Here is a 19,777-nt window from a genome sequence, read left to right as displayed (position 1 = left end):
CATGGCGTACGCTTGCCTCAACCAACTGCTTTATGCTAAGGGCCAGGATTGCATTCGAACAGTCAAGTTCATGATTTGAATAAAGATTTGGAAAAATAGCAAAAATTAGAACAAGTCTGGTCTGCATGGGTCAACACTAATTGCAAATATTTGTGGCTAAGAATTAAGAAAGCCTTGCGAAATTATTTGTTCTCCCATCTGTCATTAACTTATCAATGTCAAACAATTAATGACCTGTCACTGATTGGACCTGTTCAGCGTTGATAAGGTCCTAGAGACTATTAAAAGACTACAGATCAGGCGTTGACATTTTGTTCAAGTAATTTTATTAGAATTAATCGTCTTAAGAAGAAGAACTATGTGAGCAAACAGCCAATTCTGCCTATTGAAACAAATTGTGGTTGAAAAAATGCATCTTAAAAGTGTAAAAAGGAGCACCAACGAGACTAGATATGAGCACAACTTGAACCAAAATTTGAGCAATGAAGCAGAGATACATAATATAAGTTTAACTCATACTATGTTTTTGGAATTTCAGATGATTTGTTGCATCTTTTATGTGGGAAAGGTTAACAACACGCTGTTCAAAAAAGAGGCCCAAAAGCCCTTTCATTCCCTTTGACTCCAGGTTCCTATGCTGCATCAACATTAGCAATGGCAGTATGCACACTTCAACTTATATGTCGTGTCTTACCACTTAACACAGCGATGGCAGCAGTATACTTTTTAACTTAGGTGCAGCTGCAACCACTTAGAGAAACAGAGGCATAGCGCCTCGCCCACAAAATGGAATTATGAACTTACCTTTTCATAAGTCCCTATCCCAACCAGTTGTTCTATGCCCCTTAGGGCATGATTTGTTGCATGTTGATTTTGATCTCTTTCAAGGAATTTAGTAAGCTTTCCCAACGATCTAAGGGTTTAAACTCATTGGATTCAAGGTGAGGATTCTGCGATCTTTTATTTGAGTTGGACTCAACTTGAACTCAATTCTCGTTCATTTATGCTAATCTAAATCCGATCTGATTGGTAATTACTCTCTTTTGACAATGAAGTAACTTTGAGATTAGGTGATTCAGCAACTCCAGTGCTCATCTCCACACACAATTTCAAATGAGAAGAACGTGCGAGCCCTGTCTTCTCTTTGAAGAAACGATGCCGTCCTTCCCTCCTCCACCTACCTCTCCCCAACCTTTTCCTAACACAACTACCCCAACCTCAGAGAAGGGCCAGCTCCTCGGGGGCATCCTTTCTATGTTATATGCCAACAACATGGGAAGACATGGAGGTCATTTTAATAATTTTATAAAGTGAAAAGTTTTTAGATTCTACTTTCGCCCTTGCAAGTGAAGGAGTCTTTCATTGAACAAGTAGGGCCATTCTCATAATTAAAAATTTATTTTTAGTTTTAAGAGGTAGAGTTGATTTACTAACAGATCTCAATCTATCATCTATCAGTTTAGATTTCAGCATAAGAACCATGACAATCAATTACTTAACAACCTTCTTTGTAAGTCTATTATAGTTGCTCAATCTCATGATATACCACACAAATCTAGAACATGGGAAAAAAAGGAGAAAAACAAATGAAAGTTTGAAAACGGGATCGAGCAAGCCGTCTCCATGTGCATGCAAAGTTCTGACGGAGCATTACTATCACAGAAACATGCATATGTACGAAGTGATAGTTGAAGAAGTGTTTAAGAAACCCTTGTCGGTATTACCCACAAGAACCTGTCGTGTTGAACACGCGCCATCTTTGTTAGACACAAGACCATGAATTGCCGTTAGGAAGAAGAAAAGACCCTTCGCTAGAGGACCCTTGAGCCCTTCAAAAGCTCAACACTATTATTCATCCTACTAAGCTTTCATGGCTCGTTCTTTTCAGAAAGTGATGCTTTGCTGCACGAATATTGGCCTCAAAACCAGTAAGCATCGATTCCATTCGCTTCCAGTAGGACTCCAATGACCTTCCATATTATTGGGGCATGATTAGTTCAGATATTACCTGATACAGAATTTGATTAGACAGTACCGAGTAACCGAATTATTTGGCAATTCATAGTTATTTTGTGAACTTCTTGTAATGACGTCCCTGCTTCCCAAAATCAAAGGGACTGCAAAATTCGAATAAGTTTTGTAGCTGGTCTCAACTTGCAACACTTGTTTAATTAGCATGAACTGAAGACAGCTATATTGTTCTTGTGCCAGTGGAATTTTGGCCATTTCAAGCACTAAGTACCTTTCGTCGTGTTTTCACCCTCACACACACTGCACATGCTTAGGGCATAACACATTCTGATACCGTGGATGTAAGTAAGCACTAGGGCTCCAAAAGATGAAAATACTCCTTATGCAAAAAACCAAAAAGAAAGGAAAAAAAAAAAATCTTCCTTGATGACAAAAATAGAAGGATGAAAAGTTATGTTTTGACAAAGACAAAATACCCTCAAACAAAAACAAAAAAAAAGTCTTACGAAAGACAAAACATCAAATACTTTTGGTGAGCCGCAGAGACTTACTGCTCCGCTGAAAGCTCAACCTCTCGTCCTTCGACGGCACAAGACTTGCTTTTAGTGCCTTAGTGTGTCGTCCCTTGCTGTGCTTTTGCATATCGATGGCTGTCATTTTGTAGCACAAAAAGTTGAATTCCCGGTCATGCCACCAGCACTGCCGTAAGAGTTGTGCCCAATACTAAAACATCCCTACAAGCACTCCAACTACATGATATTGATAGGTTTGAATTTGCCAATGGCTAGCACACACACTCTAATCTGTTAAGATTTTGGTCTGAACGTATAAAATCAGAACCTTCTGTGGCCCTTAGGTTTTTCATGCAGCTAGTGAAAAAAGGAATATTGTTAATGAACGGAAATGAAGTTGCTGAAAGATTACCCCAAACAGGTGCTGGCGGACATATAGAGCCCGCACATTTTGAGTGTCAATTCATGGCTTTCACATCTCCGGCGAGATTGCCGCAAGATAGGCCTCGACATTGCTGGATTGCAACCGAAAATACCAGAAAACATAAACTAAAGTGCGCAAAAATAAATGCCCCGAACGTGAGGCCCACAGTAAGTAAGTTTTCTTCCCCACCGGAACTCCCAAGAAACCGGCGAGTCATTAATTAATAAGTTGAGTGCTGCAAGAAACTGTCTGTTTTCCTGTACTTGTGATTTCTTTCGCACAAAACATAGATCTTTACATTTTCCTACGGAATGTTGGGATAAATATTTAATATATTAGGATCGTGGTAGTAAGTTACTTGACGCACTAAGTCTTTGCTCAAGAAATTAAGCGAATTGAGAATATACTGAACAAAGGGAAACATATTGAAGGTTTCCTAATCGACGATGGGAAATCGCATGGCAAACACATTATACCGAACATTGTTGGACTAACCAGCCTGTAAATGGGTCCCCGAAACGCGAGCCACCCGGGCAAGGTTGGTCCGATGCAGCTCGTAGCTGGAGGCGGTAGAGTCACATGTTCTCCGCCAATAGCCGATGGAATAATAAAGGGCAACATCAATAAAAGCCAGCTAACTTCTTGACTTTATAGATGAGCCCAGCTCTTCCTTGCACCGGCATGCCATGTTGCTGAGGCATTAAGTAAAGCAAACCACTGTCCCACGCGCTAGTTGGATTCACACCTTCACCCATTCAATTCTACCCGTCGACCACATTAGAAGAGAAGAAAGATTTGAAATTATTGTTCACCACAGCAGGAAGATTGATATGATTTCAAGAACTGAACTGTTTATCGTTTGGATGTCAATGGAAATCACACAATCGAGACCTTTTCTTGCAGTTTGCTCATAATGGTGGGATATTATATGCTTGTCAACATTGAGAAAATTATGAAGAAGATAAAGTAGGTAGGCCAAACGTGTGGCAGAAGAACCAGTGAAAAGTTTGAGCTCTACGGCTGATTACCGACTTTGCCGGACACCTCCTGGAAAGTAGGCGGAACGAATAACGGGAAGCACGCTTCCTCCATGTCCCACCAATCTTTTGCCGTTGTAATTTATCACCTCCGGAATATGCTCCAATGGCGGATTACTTTACTTGCATGCAGTAACTGGCAAATCTACACGCAGTAACTTACACAGTAAAACGAAATGCTTGTTTCTGTTTTGATCTTTGGCAGTAACTTGTTCACAAGTGAGGATGCAAATCGCGTATATCAAATCGCATCTTGGTAGCACAAATCTTTTCTCTTCTTTGCGTTGCAAAGAGAAGAAGAAGTCTTGGGACCAAAACGTGTTAGAGCGGGAGAGGGGAGGAGGCAAGATGAAAACAAAGCAATAATGGCAAGGCTGGCCCTCTACGGCCACCGCTGTTCTCATCTGCACCTCTCATGACCCCATCAACATATATACCAACGGTTCTCTCTTCTTTCCCCCTTCCACCGCCATGATTAGCTCCACCATCATTTCTCCAATTTTTTCTTGTGTTTTCGACAGCTTCGTACCATCTCACACCCGGCACATGAGAAAATCGATCGACAAAGACTCCACGAAGAAGGGAAAAAAAGGGGGGGGGGGGGGAAAGTAGACCCATCAGAGAGATGAACAAGAAGAAGAGAGACCATCACATTCTTGCTCCTTTAATCTATTAACTGCCAGTTAAATCGTAGTTTACACACCTAGATACATCATCGATGAACAAAGAAAGAGTAGAAACAAGAATAGTTAAAAGAAAAGAATCTTCTAATTCACATCTATTTTCTTTTTTCTTTACAGGAACTAATTCACATCAATCTCTCCCTCTCTTTCCCACTCTTAACATCAGATCTCACAAACGCTAGCTAAAGCTGTTCTTTCTCATAGCTTAATTACAACGACGGAGGACGCATATGAACACGTACAATCAGAAAGAAATTATCGTCACCATCAAAAGACACGACCAATCGAATCAATGATCAGGCCCTGAAACAACCAACATGGTGGGAGCTGTGCTGCTTCTCCTTGTCGATGAGCCCCTGGACGTACTGGAACTGGGCGACATGGCAAGGGATGTTGATGGTGCCCTTCTGGTCGAACCCATACTCGTCCTCCGCCTCCTTCAACAGCTGCACGAACAACGGGTGGTTCAGGTAGATAATAGGCACCACGAACCTCTGTTGCTCCGCCCCTTGGCCTACCAAAATCGCGAAGCAGCCCTTGGGCACGTCCTTGCACAGCGCCTCCGCCACCTTCCTCCCATGGCCGTGGTGGTGAAGGTGGGGCAAATGCAGATGGAAGCTTGGCATGTTTCTCTCCACAGACTCCACACCCATCAATCAAGAAAGCGGAAAGAGATTCAACTCTTCCTGTGATTAGACAAAATTAAGGACGAGGACAACAGAACACAGAGAGAAGGTCCGTGTTAGAGATGGAAGAAGGAGAAGGGCCAGGGATCCGATGCTGAGATTTGGAGGGTGAAGAGGGTGAGGGAGGAGTCGCAGAGAGATGTGGGCACGTTGCTCATTGAAATCTGATGGTTGATCTATACATGAGAGAAAGAAAGGATGCAAGCGAAAGCAATGAAGGGTGGGAGGGTTTATATAGATCGAGGAGAAAGAGAGAGGGAAATCATAGAGAGAGCGAGGAAAGGGTAAGGATGAGGATGGGAAACCTCGATGTTTCTTTCCGTCTACTAAAATATTAAAGAAGAAAAATTAGAAAACCATTATTGAGGAATTGGAAGATTTTTTTTTCTGTGATGGATGATGACGAGAAAATGTGTGAAAAGAGTAAAGCAAGAGAAGGTTGCCTTAAAACGGGGTTTTGGAGGACGGCGTTGTCCAGGGTATGACCGACATGGTGGAGGGGGGTCAGAGATGGATGTGCTTTTACTTTTTTTTTTCTAGAAACGCACTGAGATTTAACAATAATTTTAAAAGCGACGAGAACTTCCTTTTTTTTTTTCTCATACAAGCTCCACTTTCTTCAAATTGCACTTTCGTCCCACTGAATGATGGTATCCTCCCTTTGCCAAAGGAAGATGGTCTTTTGGTAGTTAAAAACACTTAATAATAAGTATTGTAATTAATATCAGTTTTAATGTTATACAAATTAGTTTTAATATTTAAAAGATATTCATTAGATATTTGCTGAGTGTTTTCACTACCAAACGACGTGTAATGTCACAAAATGTCTACTAAACCAGAGGTGGCTTAAGAGGGCGACAGGAAATAGACCTTTACGTGAACTTGCAAATTGGTGTGGTTTTGCACGTTTTAAGATTGAAGCGGGCACCTTGTTTAACAATTGCCCACAAAAATAAATCCAGACAAGAGTGAGGCCCCCGTTGGATTATTGAGAAAAGGTAGGGGTCGACATGACAATATTACCTTTGTCCTGGTACTGGGGGCGTAGGGGCAACGGAACGGCATGGCGGAATGTAGGAGTCGAGCGGCTGGTGGCCCCCGATGACTCCATGCATGACGAAAGCGGCTGCCCTTGACTTTGAAATTTTTGCTCTTGAAATTGGAGATGAAAGACTGCGAACTTTCCGAAATGATTGTGGCGTTGTTGCATTTTCGGCTTTCCCAGCAAAGCAAACAGACAGGGAACAAAACCCATCGCTCCGTCAAAGCATGGAAGTCCGGTCTCTCTATTAAATGAAACTCATTAAACAAGTAAAACTTATATAGAAGACGCGTTAATGATGCCAAGTAATCATAAAAAAAGATCTTCCATCGCTAATTTTCTTCTTAAAAGGTTCTGCTGCCAAGTTTCAAGATAAAGCCGACATTGTGGCCGGCGATGGCTGCGCGTCTCAGTGGTAACGTAACCAAGTTCACATTGTACAAATGTTCACGTCACATTCTAGCTTAGCTTAGATGAATGTTTTGCCAATTTATCTTTGAATTTCATATATTATTTTATTGAAGATGTCGATGGATTAGAACGATGTGACCCATCTTCTACATCAAAAATTAGTTTTTGCGTTTTTTTATCTTTAAGCAAAGCTTAAAAGAGAACAACATCAAGGTTGGTTGAGGAACATGGTCAAAGTAATTAGCTTTTTTACCACTTTGTAAAACATTCTCATTCACTCATGGGTTCAACTCTTGATTCGACACATCTCAAATTGTCTCTTAATGGTTTCAACTTTAATCCTAAAAAGATTAGGAATCAAGACAATCATTTCATTAATGACATCCTTTTATAAGTCATTTAAGATTTCTCACATTCTTCAATACAAGACTAAACTTTTTGAGGCATTATATTCCACCTCCTTAAGACATATGCATTCGCATGTATGAGACCTTAGGTCCGAGTGTTGAAACTGTTTTGATACCACCATAACAACCTGATCCACTTTTGGTCTCGAGCTCTTGGTTCGACGGATCCCAACCCACTCCCTAACAGTTTCGGCTTCAACCTTACAAAAACTAGGAACCATGACAATCATCCCATTACAAAACTAAACTTAAACCCCTTTACATGGCTATAGGCGCGACCTAAGGAAGGGGTTTCGAGAAAAAAAAGTCTTTGACTAACTCGACGGTCAAAGATGAGCTGAGCGCTCACCCACGTGCTCCTTAAAGAGGAGGTCAAAGGGAGGGGAAGTCAAGAGACTACATGCCACGTGGTGGCGTACCATATCGCCAGGTTGCAACCGTGTGAAGGGGAAGGGGAAGAGGGAGAGAGAATCAAGGAGACATGGTGCCGTCCAGCGTGGGATGGATTGCTGACGTGTTTAATTTATGGTACTTGACGTGGTCAAGACGACGAACCAGGAGGGGTAACTTTGCAATTATAGTTTCAAAAGTTTTTGACACGCTTTTTCGAAATTTTTATATAAAAGAAATAAAACTTTTAAATTTACATGTAAATTTCAAAGACATCTTTTAACGGAAAAGGTCTTCGGACATTAGAGTTGGATGCACTTACATACAATGTAATAGTAAGGTTTGTCATTACAGTTGTCTAATTTATGGGATGCTTACATATTTTGGATTCGAATTCGGAAATTGTATATGCGTACATAGAAGTCTGTATCGTTTTCAAACCTTTAAATATGCATCTGACTTTTAGATTCCAATCCAGATTTAAATCCGACTTTTAGAAGCACAACCAAATCGTGATATGTTGAAGACCGATTCTTTTAAATGGTTATTGGTTATAGAACTTCATGTAAAATTGAATGTGAATTTGAATATGAATCTAGTTAGATGCTTGTTCCAAAGCCAATCCGAATCCAAACCCCATCTGATGGCATTTCTTAAATTTGAATCTGGTCCAATCTCTTAATCCGATATTAAATTTTTCGAAGCAATGCAGCCGGATATTCGGGATCGGAAGCAGGTCCATTGAGATTCCTACTTGTCATTTGCACTTTAAGGTACTACTGTTTGAAAGTTTGTGTTTCACACTAGTTTCATGTGACAATTAGACCTACTTTCTTCCATTAGCAACTGGAGCTTCTAGTAGATAAGGTGATCTTTCAAATCTCATTCTTAAACGGATCTAAAATACTAATGACTCTCTTAGCTCATAAGGAAAAATCAAAGCACCCAAAAGAACAAGATTTCATATCCCTTTTGATAAACAAAAAAAAAAAAAAAAAAAGTAGCATGGTCGCCTTACTTCTAATGAAAACATGAAAAAGAGAAGTTGCAACATCATTTCAGATTTGTTGCAGTGGGGAATTAGGTGTGCGTATCTTTCCAACAATGCCTGGAAAGTTGGGGGAAATGCTTGTCTTTCAAGTTAAGAGAGATGTCATATCTTATTCAAGTATGATTAAAAAGTGGAACTATTCAAAGTAATGCAACCAAACACGGACAACCGGGAATGACAATTATGCCGCCGCTGCGTAGTTGTTGGCTGTCCATTTAATTAATTTGGACAAGACCAACCTCCACATTGGCTAGAATTTGATCATGGGAAGGTAAATAATTGGTTCTTATTCTGTGAGCCCTTGATCATGTTTCTAGCTAGCAAGTGATGGCAATTAAGGATCTTAATTCCAAGCTCAAGCTTGGGCGAATGTCTTAAAAATGTTTAAAGAATTTATTGACAATGGCTTCGAACTTCAAAGCACATCATTTAGTTTGCCGGAGTTGAATAAGGGGGTAATGGTTTAGACCCATCTGGCTAATGTTGTTGTTTTATATACTATATGCTATATGTGCATAGACTCTTCCTCAAGTCGTTGGGTTTGGGTCACATATTTATGAAAACCTACTAATGCCTTTATTTTAACTTCAGGTAAACAAGAAGAATTCCAACCGCCTCAATGAAGGCCGAGGTGGTTTTTGGTGTTTCAAGGTAACACTACTGCTATGCTTCAACTTGTATATCGGTACTCTTTTTTTGTCGCATATAAAGTTGACATCACATGATAACCCCTCTCTAGAGCCTCTCAAATAATACTGCAAGCAACTCCCTTTTGCTTAGGACTTCACTTTCGGATTTTTTAGGTGTGAAAGATCCTTTCTCGGATTCGTAATTAGCTGCTTGGGGTAGTGGCTTAGCTTAGAGAACTAGCTACAATAATAGGCTTTGATTAACTTTCCTTGTTTTAGGTTCCACTTTTAGAGGTAAAGCATCTGCTTTGCTAGAATTTTGAGATCTCTTGAGTTGTCTTTGTGGGGTTGCGTGCCCTACTTAGCCTTTGTTGAAAATTGGAATAAGTTGATAGATGTGGATGGACAGCTTTATTGCATGTGAACCTAATATGCCTTATATTGTGCACTATTTTTAGTGCATGGTTAATAACTAAAATACACTTAATTCACATAAAGACAAAATTGTAAATGAAAAAAAGGTAAAAAAATTATGGATAATATTTTTTAATAAATTACCAAAATATCCTTCTCACCTTTACTGCGTGCACGATGCACTCCGCACAAGTAACTCTCTCTCCATTGCATGTGTACTCAAAGTGCATCGCCTTTGCTTTCAAAATGTACATGCCTATCATTTTCCCGGCCATGAATGGATGTGCGCTTCCAAAACATACTACTTTTGCAAGGACTACGACCTTCACTGGGTGTGAAACTCCAACGAAATCCAACCTAAAATCAGGGATACATAAGTTTATCAATTCAACTAAGTTGAACAAGAGAAAGGGATCTACAGTGAGATGTTTGATTACCGGATGTGAGATATGGAGTCAAGGCGCAACGTCCTTCAAAATTATTCACGAACGCATCTTCAACTTCTTTGATTATAATCATGGGGGCAGTATATGTGTAAGACATTTTTCTTCTTTGATGCGAGCTTCCCAGACGACCAAGGCATATGAAGTTTCCTTAATTGTTCTTATTTGGATTACTATAAGGCACTCCCGATAAACAAAGGTTAACAACCCACTGCCCGAAAAAGAACTATTGGATGGCGAGTGCTTCATTGCTTTAATGCAGTGCTCTACATGAGTGAAGAAGAAATCGAGGCCTACAAGTCAACGGATGATGTAACCTTTCCCCGTCCATTGTTAGAGATTGATAAATTAAATATCACAAGCGAAGATTCAAAGATTCAACTGGTCGGTTTAGTCGATTGAGGTATGAAATATTGGCTAACATGAGAAACAAACAGAGCAATGTCAAGAAAGTTTCAGAAAGCTTCTTGTAGCGGAAGAAATTCTTATTTGCATTATTTCATAATAAAATATTTGCAAAAGTAAGTTTTGCATTAGACATTAACGGACTCTCCATTTCTTAATGCCTTTGACGGCTGGTTTCTTGGGAATTGACCCGGCCGATGCATTTATCATAATTTATCCATCACTTAGTTGATTTAGACTATGACTTGCATGCAACAAGATGCAGTATTTCGTCAACCTCATGATCATATAAACGAATGGGTCTTATCTCGTGAAGGAAAGGATGGTTTTAAACATAAACCACTAATTTATGTCCAGTCAATTTTCAACATGGATCAGCATATCGGTTTCTTTTCAAAATTTACAGCCGAGTCAGAGGCAAACGAGAGATCCAATTTTTACGCGAAAGATTACTTTTGTTGTTATTTATTACGAGAGGAATATGACCGAGTGACCAAAAAAAAGCGGAACCTATTTCCCTCCTTCCTTCCCTATGTCCCCCATGTTTTCAAACTTCAGGGGTATTTATAACTTTTTTTATTAAAATAAAATATCTTATTATTCACTGGCTTAACTAAGGAAAATTAAAATGTGAATACTTAAGGTTCCATATAACCATTTCATGAATATGCTTCAAAGATTAAGGCAGGTTTATGAAACATTTATCAAAGTGTTTCATGGATCTGTTTTAATTTTTGGAAAAGTTGTTCCTGTTAGCAACTGACCCCTAAATGTACTCACATGTTTGATGTTATTTTTTTTTAAAGAAACAAGATAATGATCTTACTTGTTCGTCTAGATGCAATCTTGTGGATCTTTTTAATTAAAAAATAGGTCTGGTCTCCACAATATTAAAAGTTGGACATATTTTTTTATTTTCAAATATTTAAGAGTGTTTTTGAAAAATTCTCTTAAAAAAACATAACTAGACTAATTCATCTAAGTCCCTCCCCCAAGTTTTCAAATTTTATGAGTATTTATAACCTTTTTTTATTAAAAGAAAATATCTTATTATTCGCTGGCTTGACCAAGGAAAATTAAAATGTGAAAACCTAAAGCCCCGTTTGGTAAAAGAAACCATTTATAACTGTTCCATAAATATGTTTCAAAGATTGAAACATTTGTTAAAGTGTTTCATAGATATGCTTCAATTTTTAAAAAAATTGTCCTTGTTATCAAATGACCCCTAAATGTACTCATTTGTAAAGTTAGACATATTTCATGTTATTTGTTTAGAGGAAGAAGATAACAATCTTACTGTTCGTGTAGCCGCAACCTTGTGGATTATTTTAATTAACTTAAAAAGGAAGGACTGATCTCCACAATATTAAAAGTTGGGCCTATTTTTTATTTCCAAATATTTAAGCGTGTTTTTGAAAAACTCTGTTAAGAAAACATATCTTACTGTAACGCCAAAAGTTCTCTTTTTTGTTTTTTGCCTTGGAAAGATCTGATATGCGTAATCAATGCACTAATAAGTTATCTTGATCTAAATTTGTACACCGCATCTCGATGCATGTGCTGCAAGTTTCGTCATCAAGTCTACTAATCTATACGATCACTCCCAAGAAACGAAATGGGGAAATAAAATAAAATAAAATAAAGGAAAAGAGTAGGCACCAAGTCAAAAAGTTAGAAAATGGAACTGTGTGAGAGCCCTCAAAGTTGGCATATATGCTTGGAAAAAGTGGAAGAAAAGAAGGTGCTCAACGTACCACGGTGCAACCCTCTGCTTTTCAAGATGTTGAGATGTCAATTTTGGGTCGGGTGTATCCGATTATGCAAAAAAAAAAACGTATTCGGATCCAACTTGTATCTCCTTACCGGACTTGAAATTGATCTGTTTAAGTACAAAATCCATATTTCAGTGAAATTCAAATCCAATTTGATTAGATCTTGTTCCCATGAAATTGGAAAGATACAAAGAAAATCCAATGAAAGAGGAGGTCTTATCTGAATTTGGAACTTCGCATACTGGGTAGAGATCACATGCAAGGAAGCAGGATCATGAGAACATGAACACCATATAAAACATCTGTTTTTGGCTGGCAGAATGTAGCAACACCACTGCTTTGTCTGACACTTTGAGAGGTGAGGATTTAAAGTGGCTAAAGTGGGTGCAGTGAGACCACCTACAATAGGATTTGCTTTGCTTTTCTCCTTTCCTACTAAAAGTAGGAACTGAGGTCAGGTTACTGTTGTAGGTGGGGCATTCCATGGTGGGTGTGAAATTGAATGATGAGAAGCATATCCTTCTTGTGAATTAAAGGAGATTCTGCACCCAACTTCATTCATAATTTGTTTTACTGGCTGCCCATTTGGTGAATGATCCTTGTTAATGAGCCAAAGATTTCAAGTTAGTGCTCAATCCAAGCACTCACTTTTTGAAGAATATGATCCAACTTCATTTTGTTATTTGTTTTACTAGCTACCCAAATGGTGAATGATCCTTGTTCAGCCAAAGACTCGAAGTTAGTTTTCAGTACAAACAATTTATTTTTGGTGAATATGGACCTAAACGAGTAGCCGGCTTAATCCTATTCGGGTTTGAACTTGGGTTTGCCCTTTAGTCGAGTCTGAGTCTGAATGCAGCAAGCTCACGACCCAATAGATGTATGACTTTGAATTTATAAGATTAATTCTGATTGAATTTCACATTTGGTCCAGATCTGGTTTGAACACAAATCTGCAGATAACTACAGACAGTTTCTTGACCAATAGAACCAACTAGATGCGGGTTCAGTTATTTTTATTTTATGAATTTTAAAAGATATTTCAAGTACGTTGAATTGATTTTAAAATGGAAAAGAAATTTACAAGACTGGAAAAGAACCTGTATCTTATGGGCCAGATGCCAATCTGTATGCTTGACCGAACCTCTTCTATTCACACCGTTCCAGATTTAAATTAAGGGAGGACAAGCTTATATGACGCCTTGGCTTAAACAGATTTGAGGTTCTGTTGTCAATGGATCGAATTTGAATCACATATATTTTATTGTATGAGGATGCTTGACCTAAGCTATTGCAGCCGAACCTGGGTCAAACGACAAAAGTACCCACAACTAATGAAAAGGAGGTTCCTTTAAAAGACAAAGGGTAAACAGAAGGTTATTGTTTTCCTACTTTGTGGCTCCAAGAGCGGCGTATTCAACTCCCGAACATGCACCAGACATGGACACTAGGGTGCAGCTTCTGTCGGCAAACCAGATCGAGTTGCATGCACACCAGCTTTGTCGACAAACAGTTTTTAGAAAATCCTTCACCACCAATCAATGGAAGGGAAAATCCGCAGCTCGTTTGCATCGAAAAAAAAAAAAAGAATTGAAACAATATTTCTAGTCAATTATAATAATCATAAGCACACATCAAACCTGCTGGAGGATGCTTCCGAACATACGTAAAGCTGGTTTAATCTTGAAATTAAGGGCATTGGGTTTACAATGGATTAGTTTTTTGTGGTTGGAATAAAACAAAACAAGACAAAATGGAACTTGGGTTACTTCATTGATGGTATAGTTTTCTTACCTTCTTTTTTTCCCAGTGAAGCTCGTTCATGCTTAACTTGAGAAAAGCTTTTACGTGGATTAAGCTTCGCAAATCAAATGGAGAATGTTGCTTCTATAAGCTTGTTGCCTGATAAATCAAGATAGCTTAATCCATTATGTGTCGCACAGCCGATGTCAAACGAAGAACTTAAGCATTCGGTTCACACGTCATTCGTTTTTGCTTGCAAATAACGTATTAGTAAGCAATTTTCTTTTTTTGAACACAAATATTTCCGCATTGGTGGTTAAGGGGAAAGGTTAAGGAAAAACTTGAGTCCAAAGTTTCTCGAAAGTTACTTCCTTCTAAGAATAACAAAGGTCTACATGAAGTTCTTGGACGAAAGCTCTTTAGAAGGAAAGTACTTCGGTAAAGTTAACTCTTCGGAAGAAGCATTTACAGCCGAATATTTAGGTAGGATTGATTATAAGCAAAATAACGCATAATGGACCTCTCTTTTTTGTCAAAAATTCTGAAACTTCCCAGAATTTCGCGTAAATTTGTGTAAAGTTGCATAAATCAGGTAGATTTACCAGCTATTTACGGGGTTCTTGCAAGCAGGTTTAGTTCCATTTTCTCACTGCTGCAAATGACGTCTTCAGCAATGGTGCCTCCCCAAGGCACACATCGGAGCTGATAACCTCGTTGATCTACGCCCCCATCTTTGGTCCAATCCTGACCCCGTGACCCAATTCTTTTATCCAACCTAACTCCATGTTCCTTGAATTTTTGCTTTCCCTCTGATAGTCAAAATCTGCCCCGTCCTCTGTTTCTCATCTGCGTTTCTTTATTGATCTTTGCAGACCTTCCCCAAGGTTAGATCATTATCGTGATATCTTTCTTACGTAAACATTTGTAGGATTCTTAGTCGCAGCTCCAGTCAATTTTGTCTGTTACAATCTGTTATTGTTCTTCCTCTTTTCTTCCACGACGAGTCAAGTTCCGCCTCGACAATCTGTTACTCTTCTTCCTCTTTGCCAGCTCTTCCCAGAGGATCTCTTCAGACCTACCCAAAGGCACCGATCATCATCTTCAGCTCTTCCCGGAGGCACTGATCATCGTTGGCAGCCATTTCCAGAGGCACCAATCATCATTTGCAGAAGCTCTTCTTCTTCCAGCCTTCAGTCAAAACCTGATCTATTGCACGGTGGCATTATGGATGGTTCTCTCTCTTGCAAAGCTTCCTAATGTTTGTAATAGTTTATCCTTAGCATATTAAAGTGGTCGTAGAGTGTGATGGTGGGATTTCTCTTTTTTTTTTTTTGCTTTCCTTTCAATAATTTTATGTTCCATTTTTCTATGGCATCAATGGTAGAAAAAGGAGATCTCTGACTATTTTCTAAAGGTGCTTGATCATCATACCGTAGGCGCAAGTCTTTTGTTTGAGTGCAGTAGTTACTTATCATGCTTTATCTTCTAAAATTGGACTTCCAGAACCTACGTTCCATTTCTTTCCTTTGTTATGACTTTATAGTCTATCGTTTTTGTTTTTTTTTTTTTGTCGGTAGTGTTAGTGTCGGTAGACTCATCACTACCATTTACTTATTGGTTTGTGTAGGTTATTTGGAAGTTGGAACACTCTATGAATGTTTTATGAATCCATGATAAATATTGGAACATATTTATAAAACATTAGAATTATGCGTTCATGTATCTGGCTCAATTTTGAGGCAAATTTATGAGACAATCACAAAGTGTCCCTACCATCGAACAACCTGTTAGCAAATGGAATACTTTGTGAGTTTTCCATAAAAACCCTGAAAAGTAAAACCATTATTTTATAAACCTATCCCAATCTTTAGGGCATCTTCATAGGACATTCACAAAGTGTCTCAAATTCCAAATGACTCATAAAAATTACAATTTGAAGTCTCACTACCCTTCCGCTAGAATTTTTTAGCACTACTAACATGATCAATACAAGGTGCAGTTAATATAATTGGCACCCACCCAACTCAAATTTGAGCAGAAAGTCTGCTACTTATGTGTCTATTGAGTTATGTGTCTTGGTGGAACGACAAAGATTTTCAATAGGAAATTTGTCAAAAGATGCTCTCAAGTGGCTGAGAGGTTCGACAAACATATCTTCGAGACATAGACTCGATAAAATCAAGAAATTGTTTCTGTGCATGATGGGATAAAAGAATAAGCCATCCAAACTACTTACACGAACTATGTATTTGAGAGCCACCACGTGCAAGTAGTTCGGAAGGCTTACCCCCACAGTCCATCATACTTAAAATAACTATGCGTTTGAGAGCTACCACGTGTAAGTAGTTTGAAAGGCCTACCCACACGATCATCCTATTTACACGAACTATTTACACAAACGCATAGCTTGTGTAAGTGGTTTGGAAGGCTTATTCATACGATTCGTCCTACTTACATGAACAACTTATACAAACACATAGTTTGTTTGTATACGTTGTTGGAAGGCTTACCCCCATAGCCCATCCTGCGCAAAAACAAATTTTTTGTCTCTATCGAGTCTATCCCTCACAGATATGTTTGTCAAACCTACCAGTCATTTGAGAGTATCTTTTGACAAATTTTCTGTTTAATATCTTTGCCGCTCCGCCAAGACACATAACTCAATAGGCACATAGGTAGCAGATCCCCTACTCAAATTTAAGCAGGGGAGGTGTCATTATATTAGCTACACCTTGTATTGATCGTAAAAAAACTTTTTTGATTGTTGTTGCCTTCTTGGGATTTATGGTGGTTGTGCTTTCGGATTTGTTCTTGCTTGAAGATCTACCTCTGACATCAAAATGATCAAATGTTTCCTCCTTAGCTGACTCCTTGATAACCCAAATATAGTGTATGTTTCGTTCGTATTTCTATGAATAACTATAACCTTTAGACCCTTTAGAATATTCTCTCATTTTCTCATTTCATAGCTGTTCATGCGACTAGGTGCACTATTGAGTAAAGCGAACATTCAACTGGTTAAGTTCAGTCGATCGAGACATGAAATATTTGCCAACATGAGAAACAAATAAGACAACATAAATCGAGAATTATTTTTATGATCAATACAAGGTGCTTAACATAATTTGCACCTCTCAAACTTAAATTTGAGCGAAAAGTCTGCTACCTATGTACCTATTGAGTTATGTGTTTTCGCGGAGCGACAAAGTTTTTTAATAAAAAAATCATTCAAAAGATGCTCTCAAGTGGCTGAGAGGTTCGACAAACATATCTCTGAGGGATAAACTCGATAGAATCAAGAAAATTGTTTATGTGCATGATCATCTAAACAACTTACATGAACTATGTATTTGAGAGTCACCACGTGCAAGTAGTTTGGAAGGCTTACCCCTCACGGTCCATCATGCTTAAAATAACTATGTGTTTGAGAGTTATCATGTGTAAGTAGTTTGGAAAGCTTACCCACAGGGCCCATCATATTTACACGAACTACACAAACGCATACCTTGTGTAAGTAGTTTAAAAGGCTTACCCACACAATTCATCCTACTTACACGAACTATATATAAAAACACATAGTTTGTTTGTATACGTAGTTGGAAGGCTTACCCCCACAGCCCATTCTACGTAGAAACAATTTTCTTGACTATATTGAGTCTATCCCTCGGAGATATGATTGTCAAACTTATCAGCCACTTGAGAGCATCTTTTGACAAATTTTCTATTGAATATCTTTGCCGCTCTGCCAAGATACATAACTCAATAGGCACATAGATAGCATATTTTCTAGTCAAATTTAAGTAGGGGATGTGCCAATTATATTAATTGTACCTTTTATTTATAGTAAAAATATTTTTTCGATTGTTGTTGGCTTCTTGGAATTTCTAGTGGTTGTGCTTTCGAATTTGTTCTTGTTTGAAGATCTACCTCTGACATCAAAATGATCAAATGTTTCTTCCTTAGCTAACTGCTAAATGAGAACTTATATAAGTAATAGTGAATCTCCCTCTCTCTCTCTTACTCTCTCTCCCTCTACCTTGAAATATAGAGTTTATTTGAATCTCCCTCCCTCTCTTTTGAAAAGTGAAGGTCATTATAACAACATTTAATGGTGTCTCTGTATAAAGTTTATTATTTTCTTTACAAGTACTTTCAAAACCAACAAAAATAAAAGTTTTTAAATTTCATTTTTCGTAAATGTTTAGAAGATGTTTAAAATTTTTCTTCTTTAAAAATTGCTAAAATAAGAGGCCTAACTTTGACCATTGACTAGGTGACTCAGTTCGCTTCTGGTCCGAGCCGATTCACGCATTTGCCAACTATGCTTCCCACAACAAAAAGCTATCTCTTATCCTAATATTCACTAAACAACCATAAACAATGGAAGACAATCCCAAATGAAACCATTGTCTTTTTCAATCTCTCTTTGTTTCTCTTTTAAATTTCTTTAGTGCCTTTGAAAAAAGATGGATAACAAGAACTCTTTCCTTCTGTCACACATTAAAAACACTCTCACAAAAGAAGAAGAAGAAACCCCAAAGCACACCATGCACAAAAAAACTCAGGCTCCCTCTTTTCTTAAAGCCCTTACTTGAAAATTTTCAGATTTGGTTTTACCAAATTTTTTAAAATTGCTCACGTTCAATTCTTTATGTAAGGGTGAACTTTTTTTCCCTTTTCCTTTTTGGTGTGGATTGAATCCTCTAGATGGAGGGGATAAAACCTAACCGTAGTAGATAACTTGATGTTTGGGCATAATACTTTATCATTACTTTCAAATGACTTGTGTGCCTATTGCATTATGTGTCTTCATGAAACAGCAAAGATTTTCAATAGAAGATTTGTCAAAAGATATTCTCAAGTGACTGAGAGGTTTGACAAATATATCTCTGATGGATAGACTCGATAAAATCAAGAAAATTGTTTCTCCATAGGATGGGTCGTGGGGATAAGCCATCCAAACTACTTACACGAACTATGCGTTTGAAAACCATCACGTATAAATAGTTTGAAAGGTTTACCCACATGACCCATCCTACTTAGACGAACTATTTACACAAACGCATAGTTCATATAAGTAGTTTGAACGGCTTACACCCATAGTCAATCTTACTTACATGAACTATGCATTTGAGATTGAATACATGTAAGTAGTTTGAAAGGTTTCTCCCCATGGCCCATTCTACTTGCACAAACTATGCATTTGAGAGCTCCACATGTAAGTTGTTTGGAAGGCTTACCCCCACGACTCATCCTACTTACACAAATTCAAAGTTCATGTAAGTAGTTTGAAAGGCTTCCTACATGACTCATCCTGCGTAGAAGCAATTTTCTTGATTCTATCGAGTCTATCCCTCGAAGATATATTTGTCAAACCTCTTAGCCACCTGAGAGCATTTTTGACAAATTTTTTATTAAATATCTTTGCCACTCCACCAAGACACATAACTCAATAGACACATAGGTAGGAGATTCCCTGCTTAAATTTAAGTAGGGGATGTTGCAATTATATTAACTGCACCTTGTATTGATCATAAAAATACTTCTCGGTTGTTGTTGGCTTCTTGGATTCCTAGCGGCTGTGCTCTCGGATCTGTTCTTGCTTGAAGATCTACCTCTGACATCAAAGAGATCAAACGTTTCCTCCCTAGCTGACTGCTTGATAACTCAAGTATGGTGTATGTCACGTTCGTATTTATGTGAATAACTCTAATCTTCAGACCTTTCAGGATGTTGTCTCATTTTTTCATTTCATAA

General features: G+C 38.3%; 1 protein-coding gene across 1 annotated transcript; it reads right to left on the bottom strand.

Moving 5' to 3' along the window:
* Positions 1–4,584: 4,584 nt before the first annotated feature.
* Positions 4,585–5,596, bottom strand: LOC116262725 (auxin-responsive protein SAUR32). The gene has a single exon (XM_031642212.2). It carries the CDS (start codon positions 5,278–5,280, stop codon positions 4,924–4,926), a length of 357 nt encoding a protein of 118 aa, XP_031498072.1. The 5' UTR covers positions 5,281–5,596; the 3' UTR covers positions 4,585–4,923.
* Positions 5,597–19,777: the final 14,181 nt, after the last annotated feature.

The sequence above is a fragment of the Nymphaea colorata genome, chromosome 10 (assembly GCF_008831285.2).
Source record: "Nymphaea colorata isolate Beijing-Zhang1983 chromosome 10, ASM883128v2, whole genome shotgun sequence".
Taxonomy (NCBI): Eukaryota; Viridiplantae; Streptophyta; class Magnoliopsida; order Nymphaeales; family Nymphaeaceae; genus Nymphaea; species Nymphaea colorata.
Note: the sequence above shows the minus strand (reverse complement) of the source record. Positions and strands in the feature narration are given on the sequence as shown.

What these genes read in the sequence shown, in the direction of transcription:
- LOC116262725 (XM_031642212.2), bottom strand. Translation starts at nt 5,280, where the DNA reads ATGGGTGTGGAGTCTGTGGAGAGAAACATGCCAAGCTTCCATCTGCAT.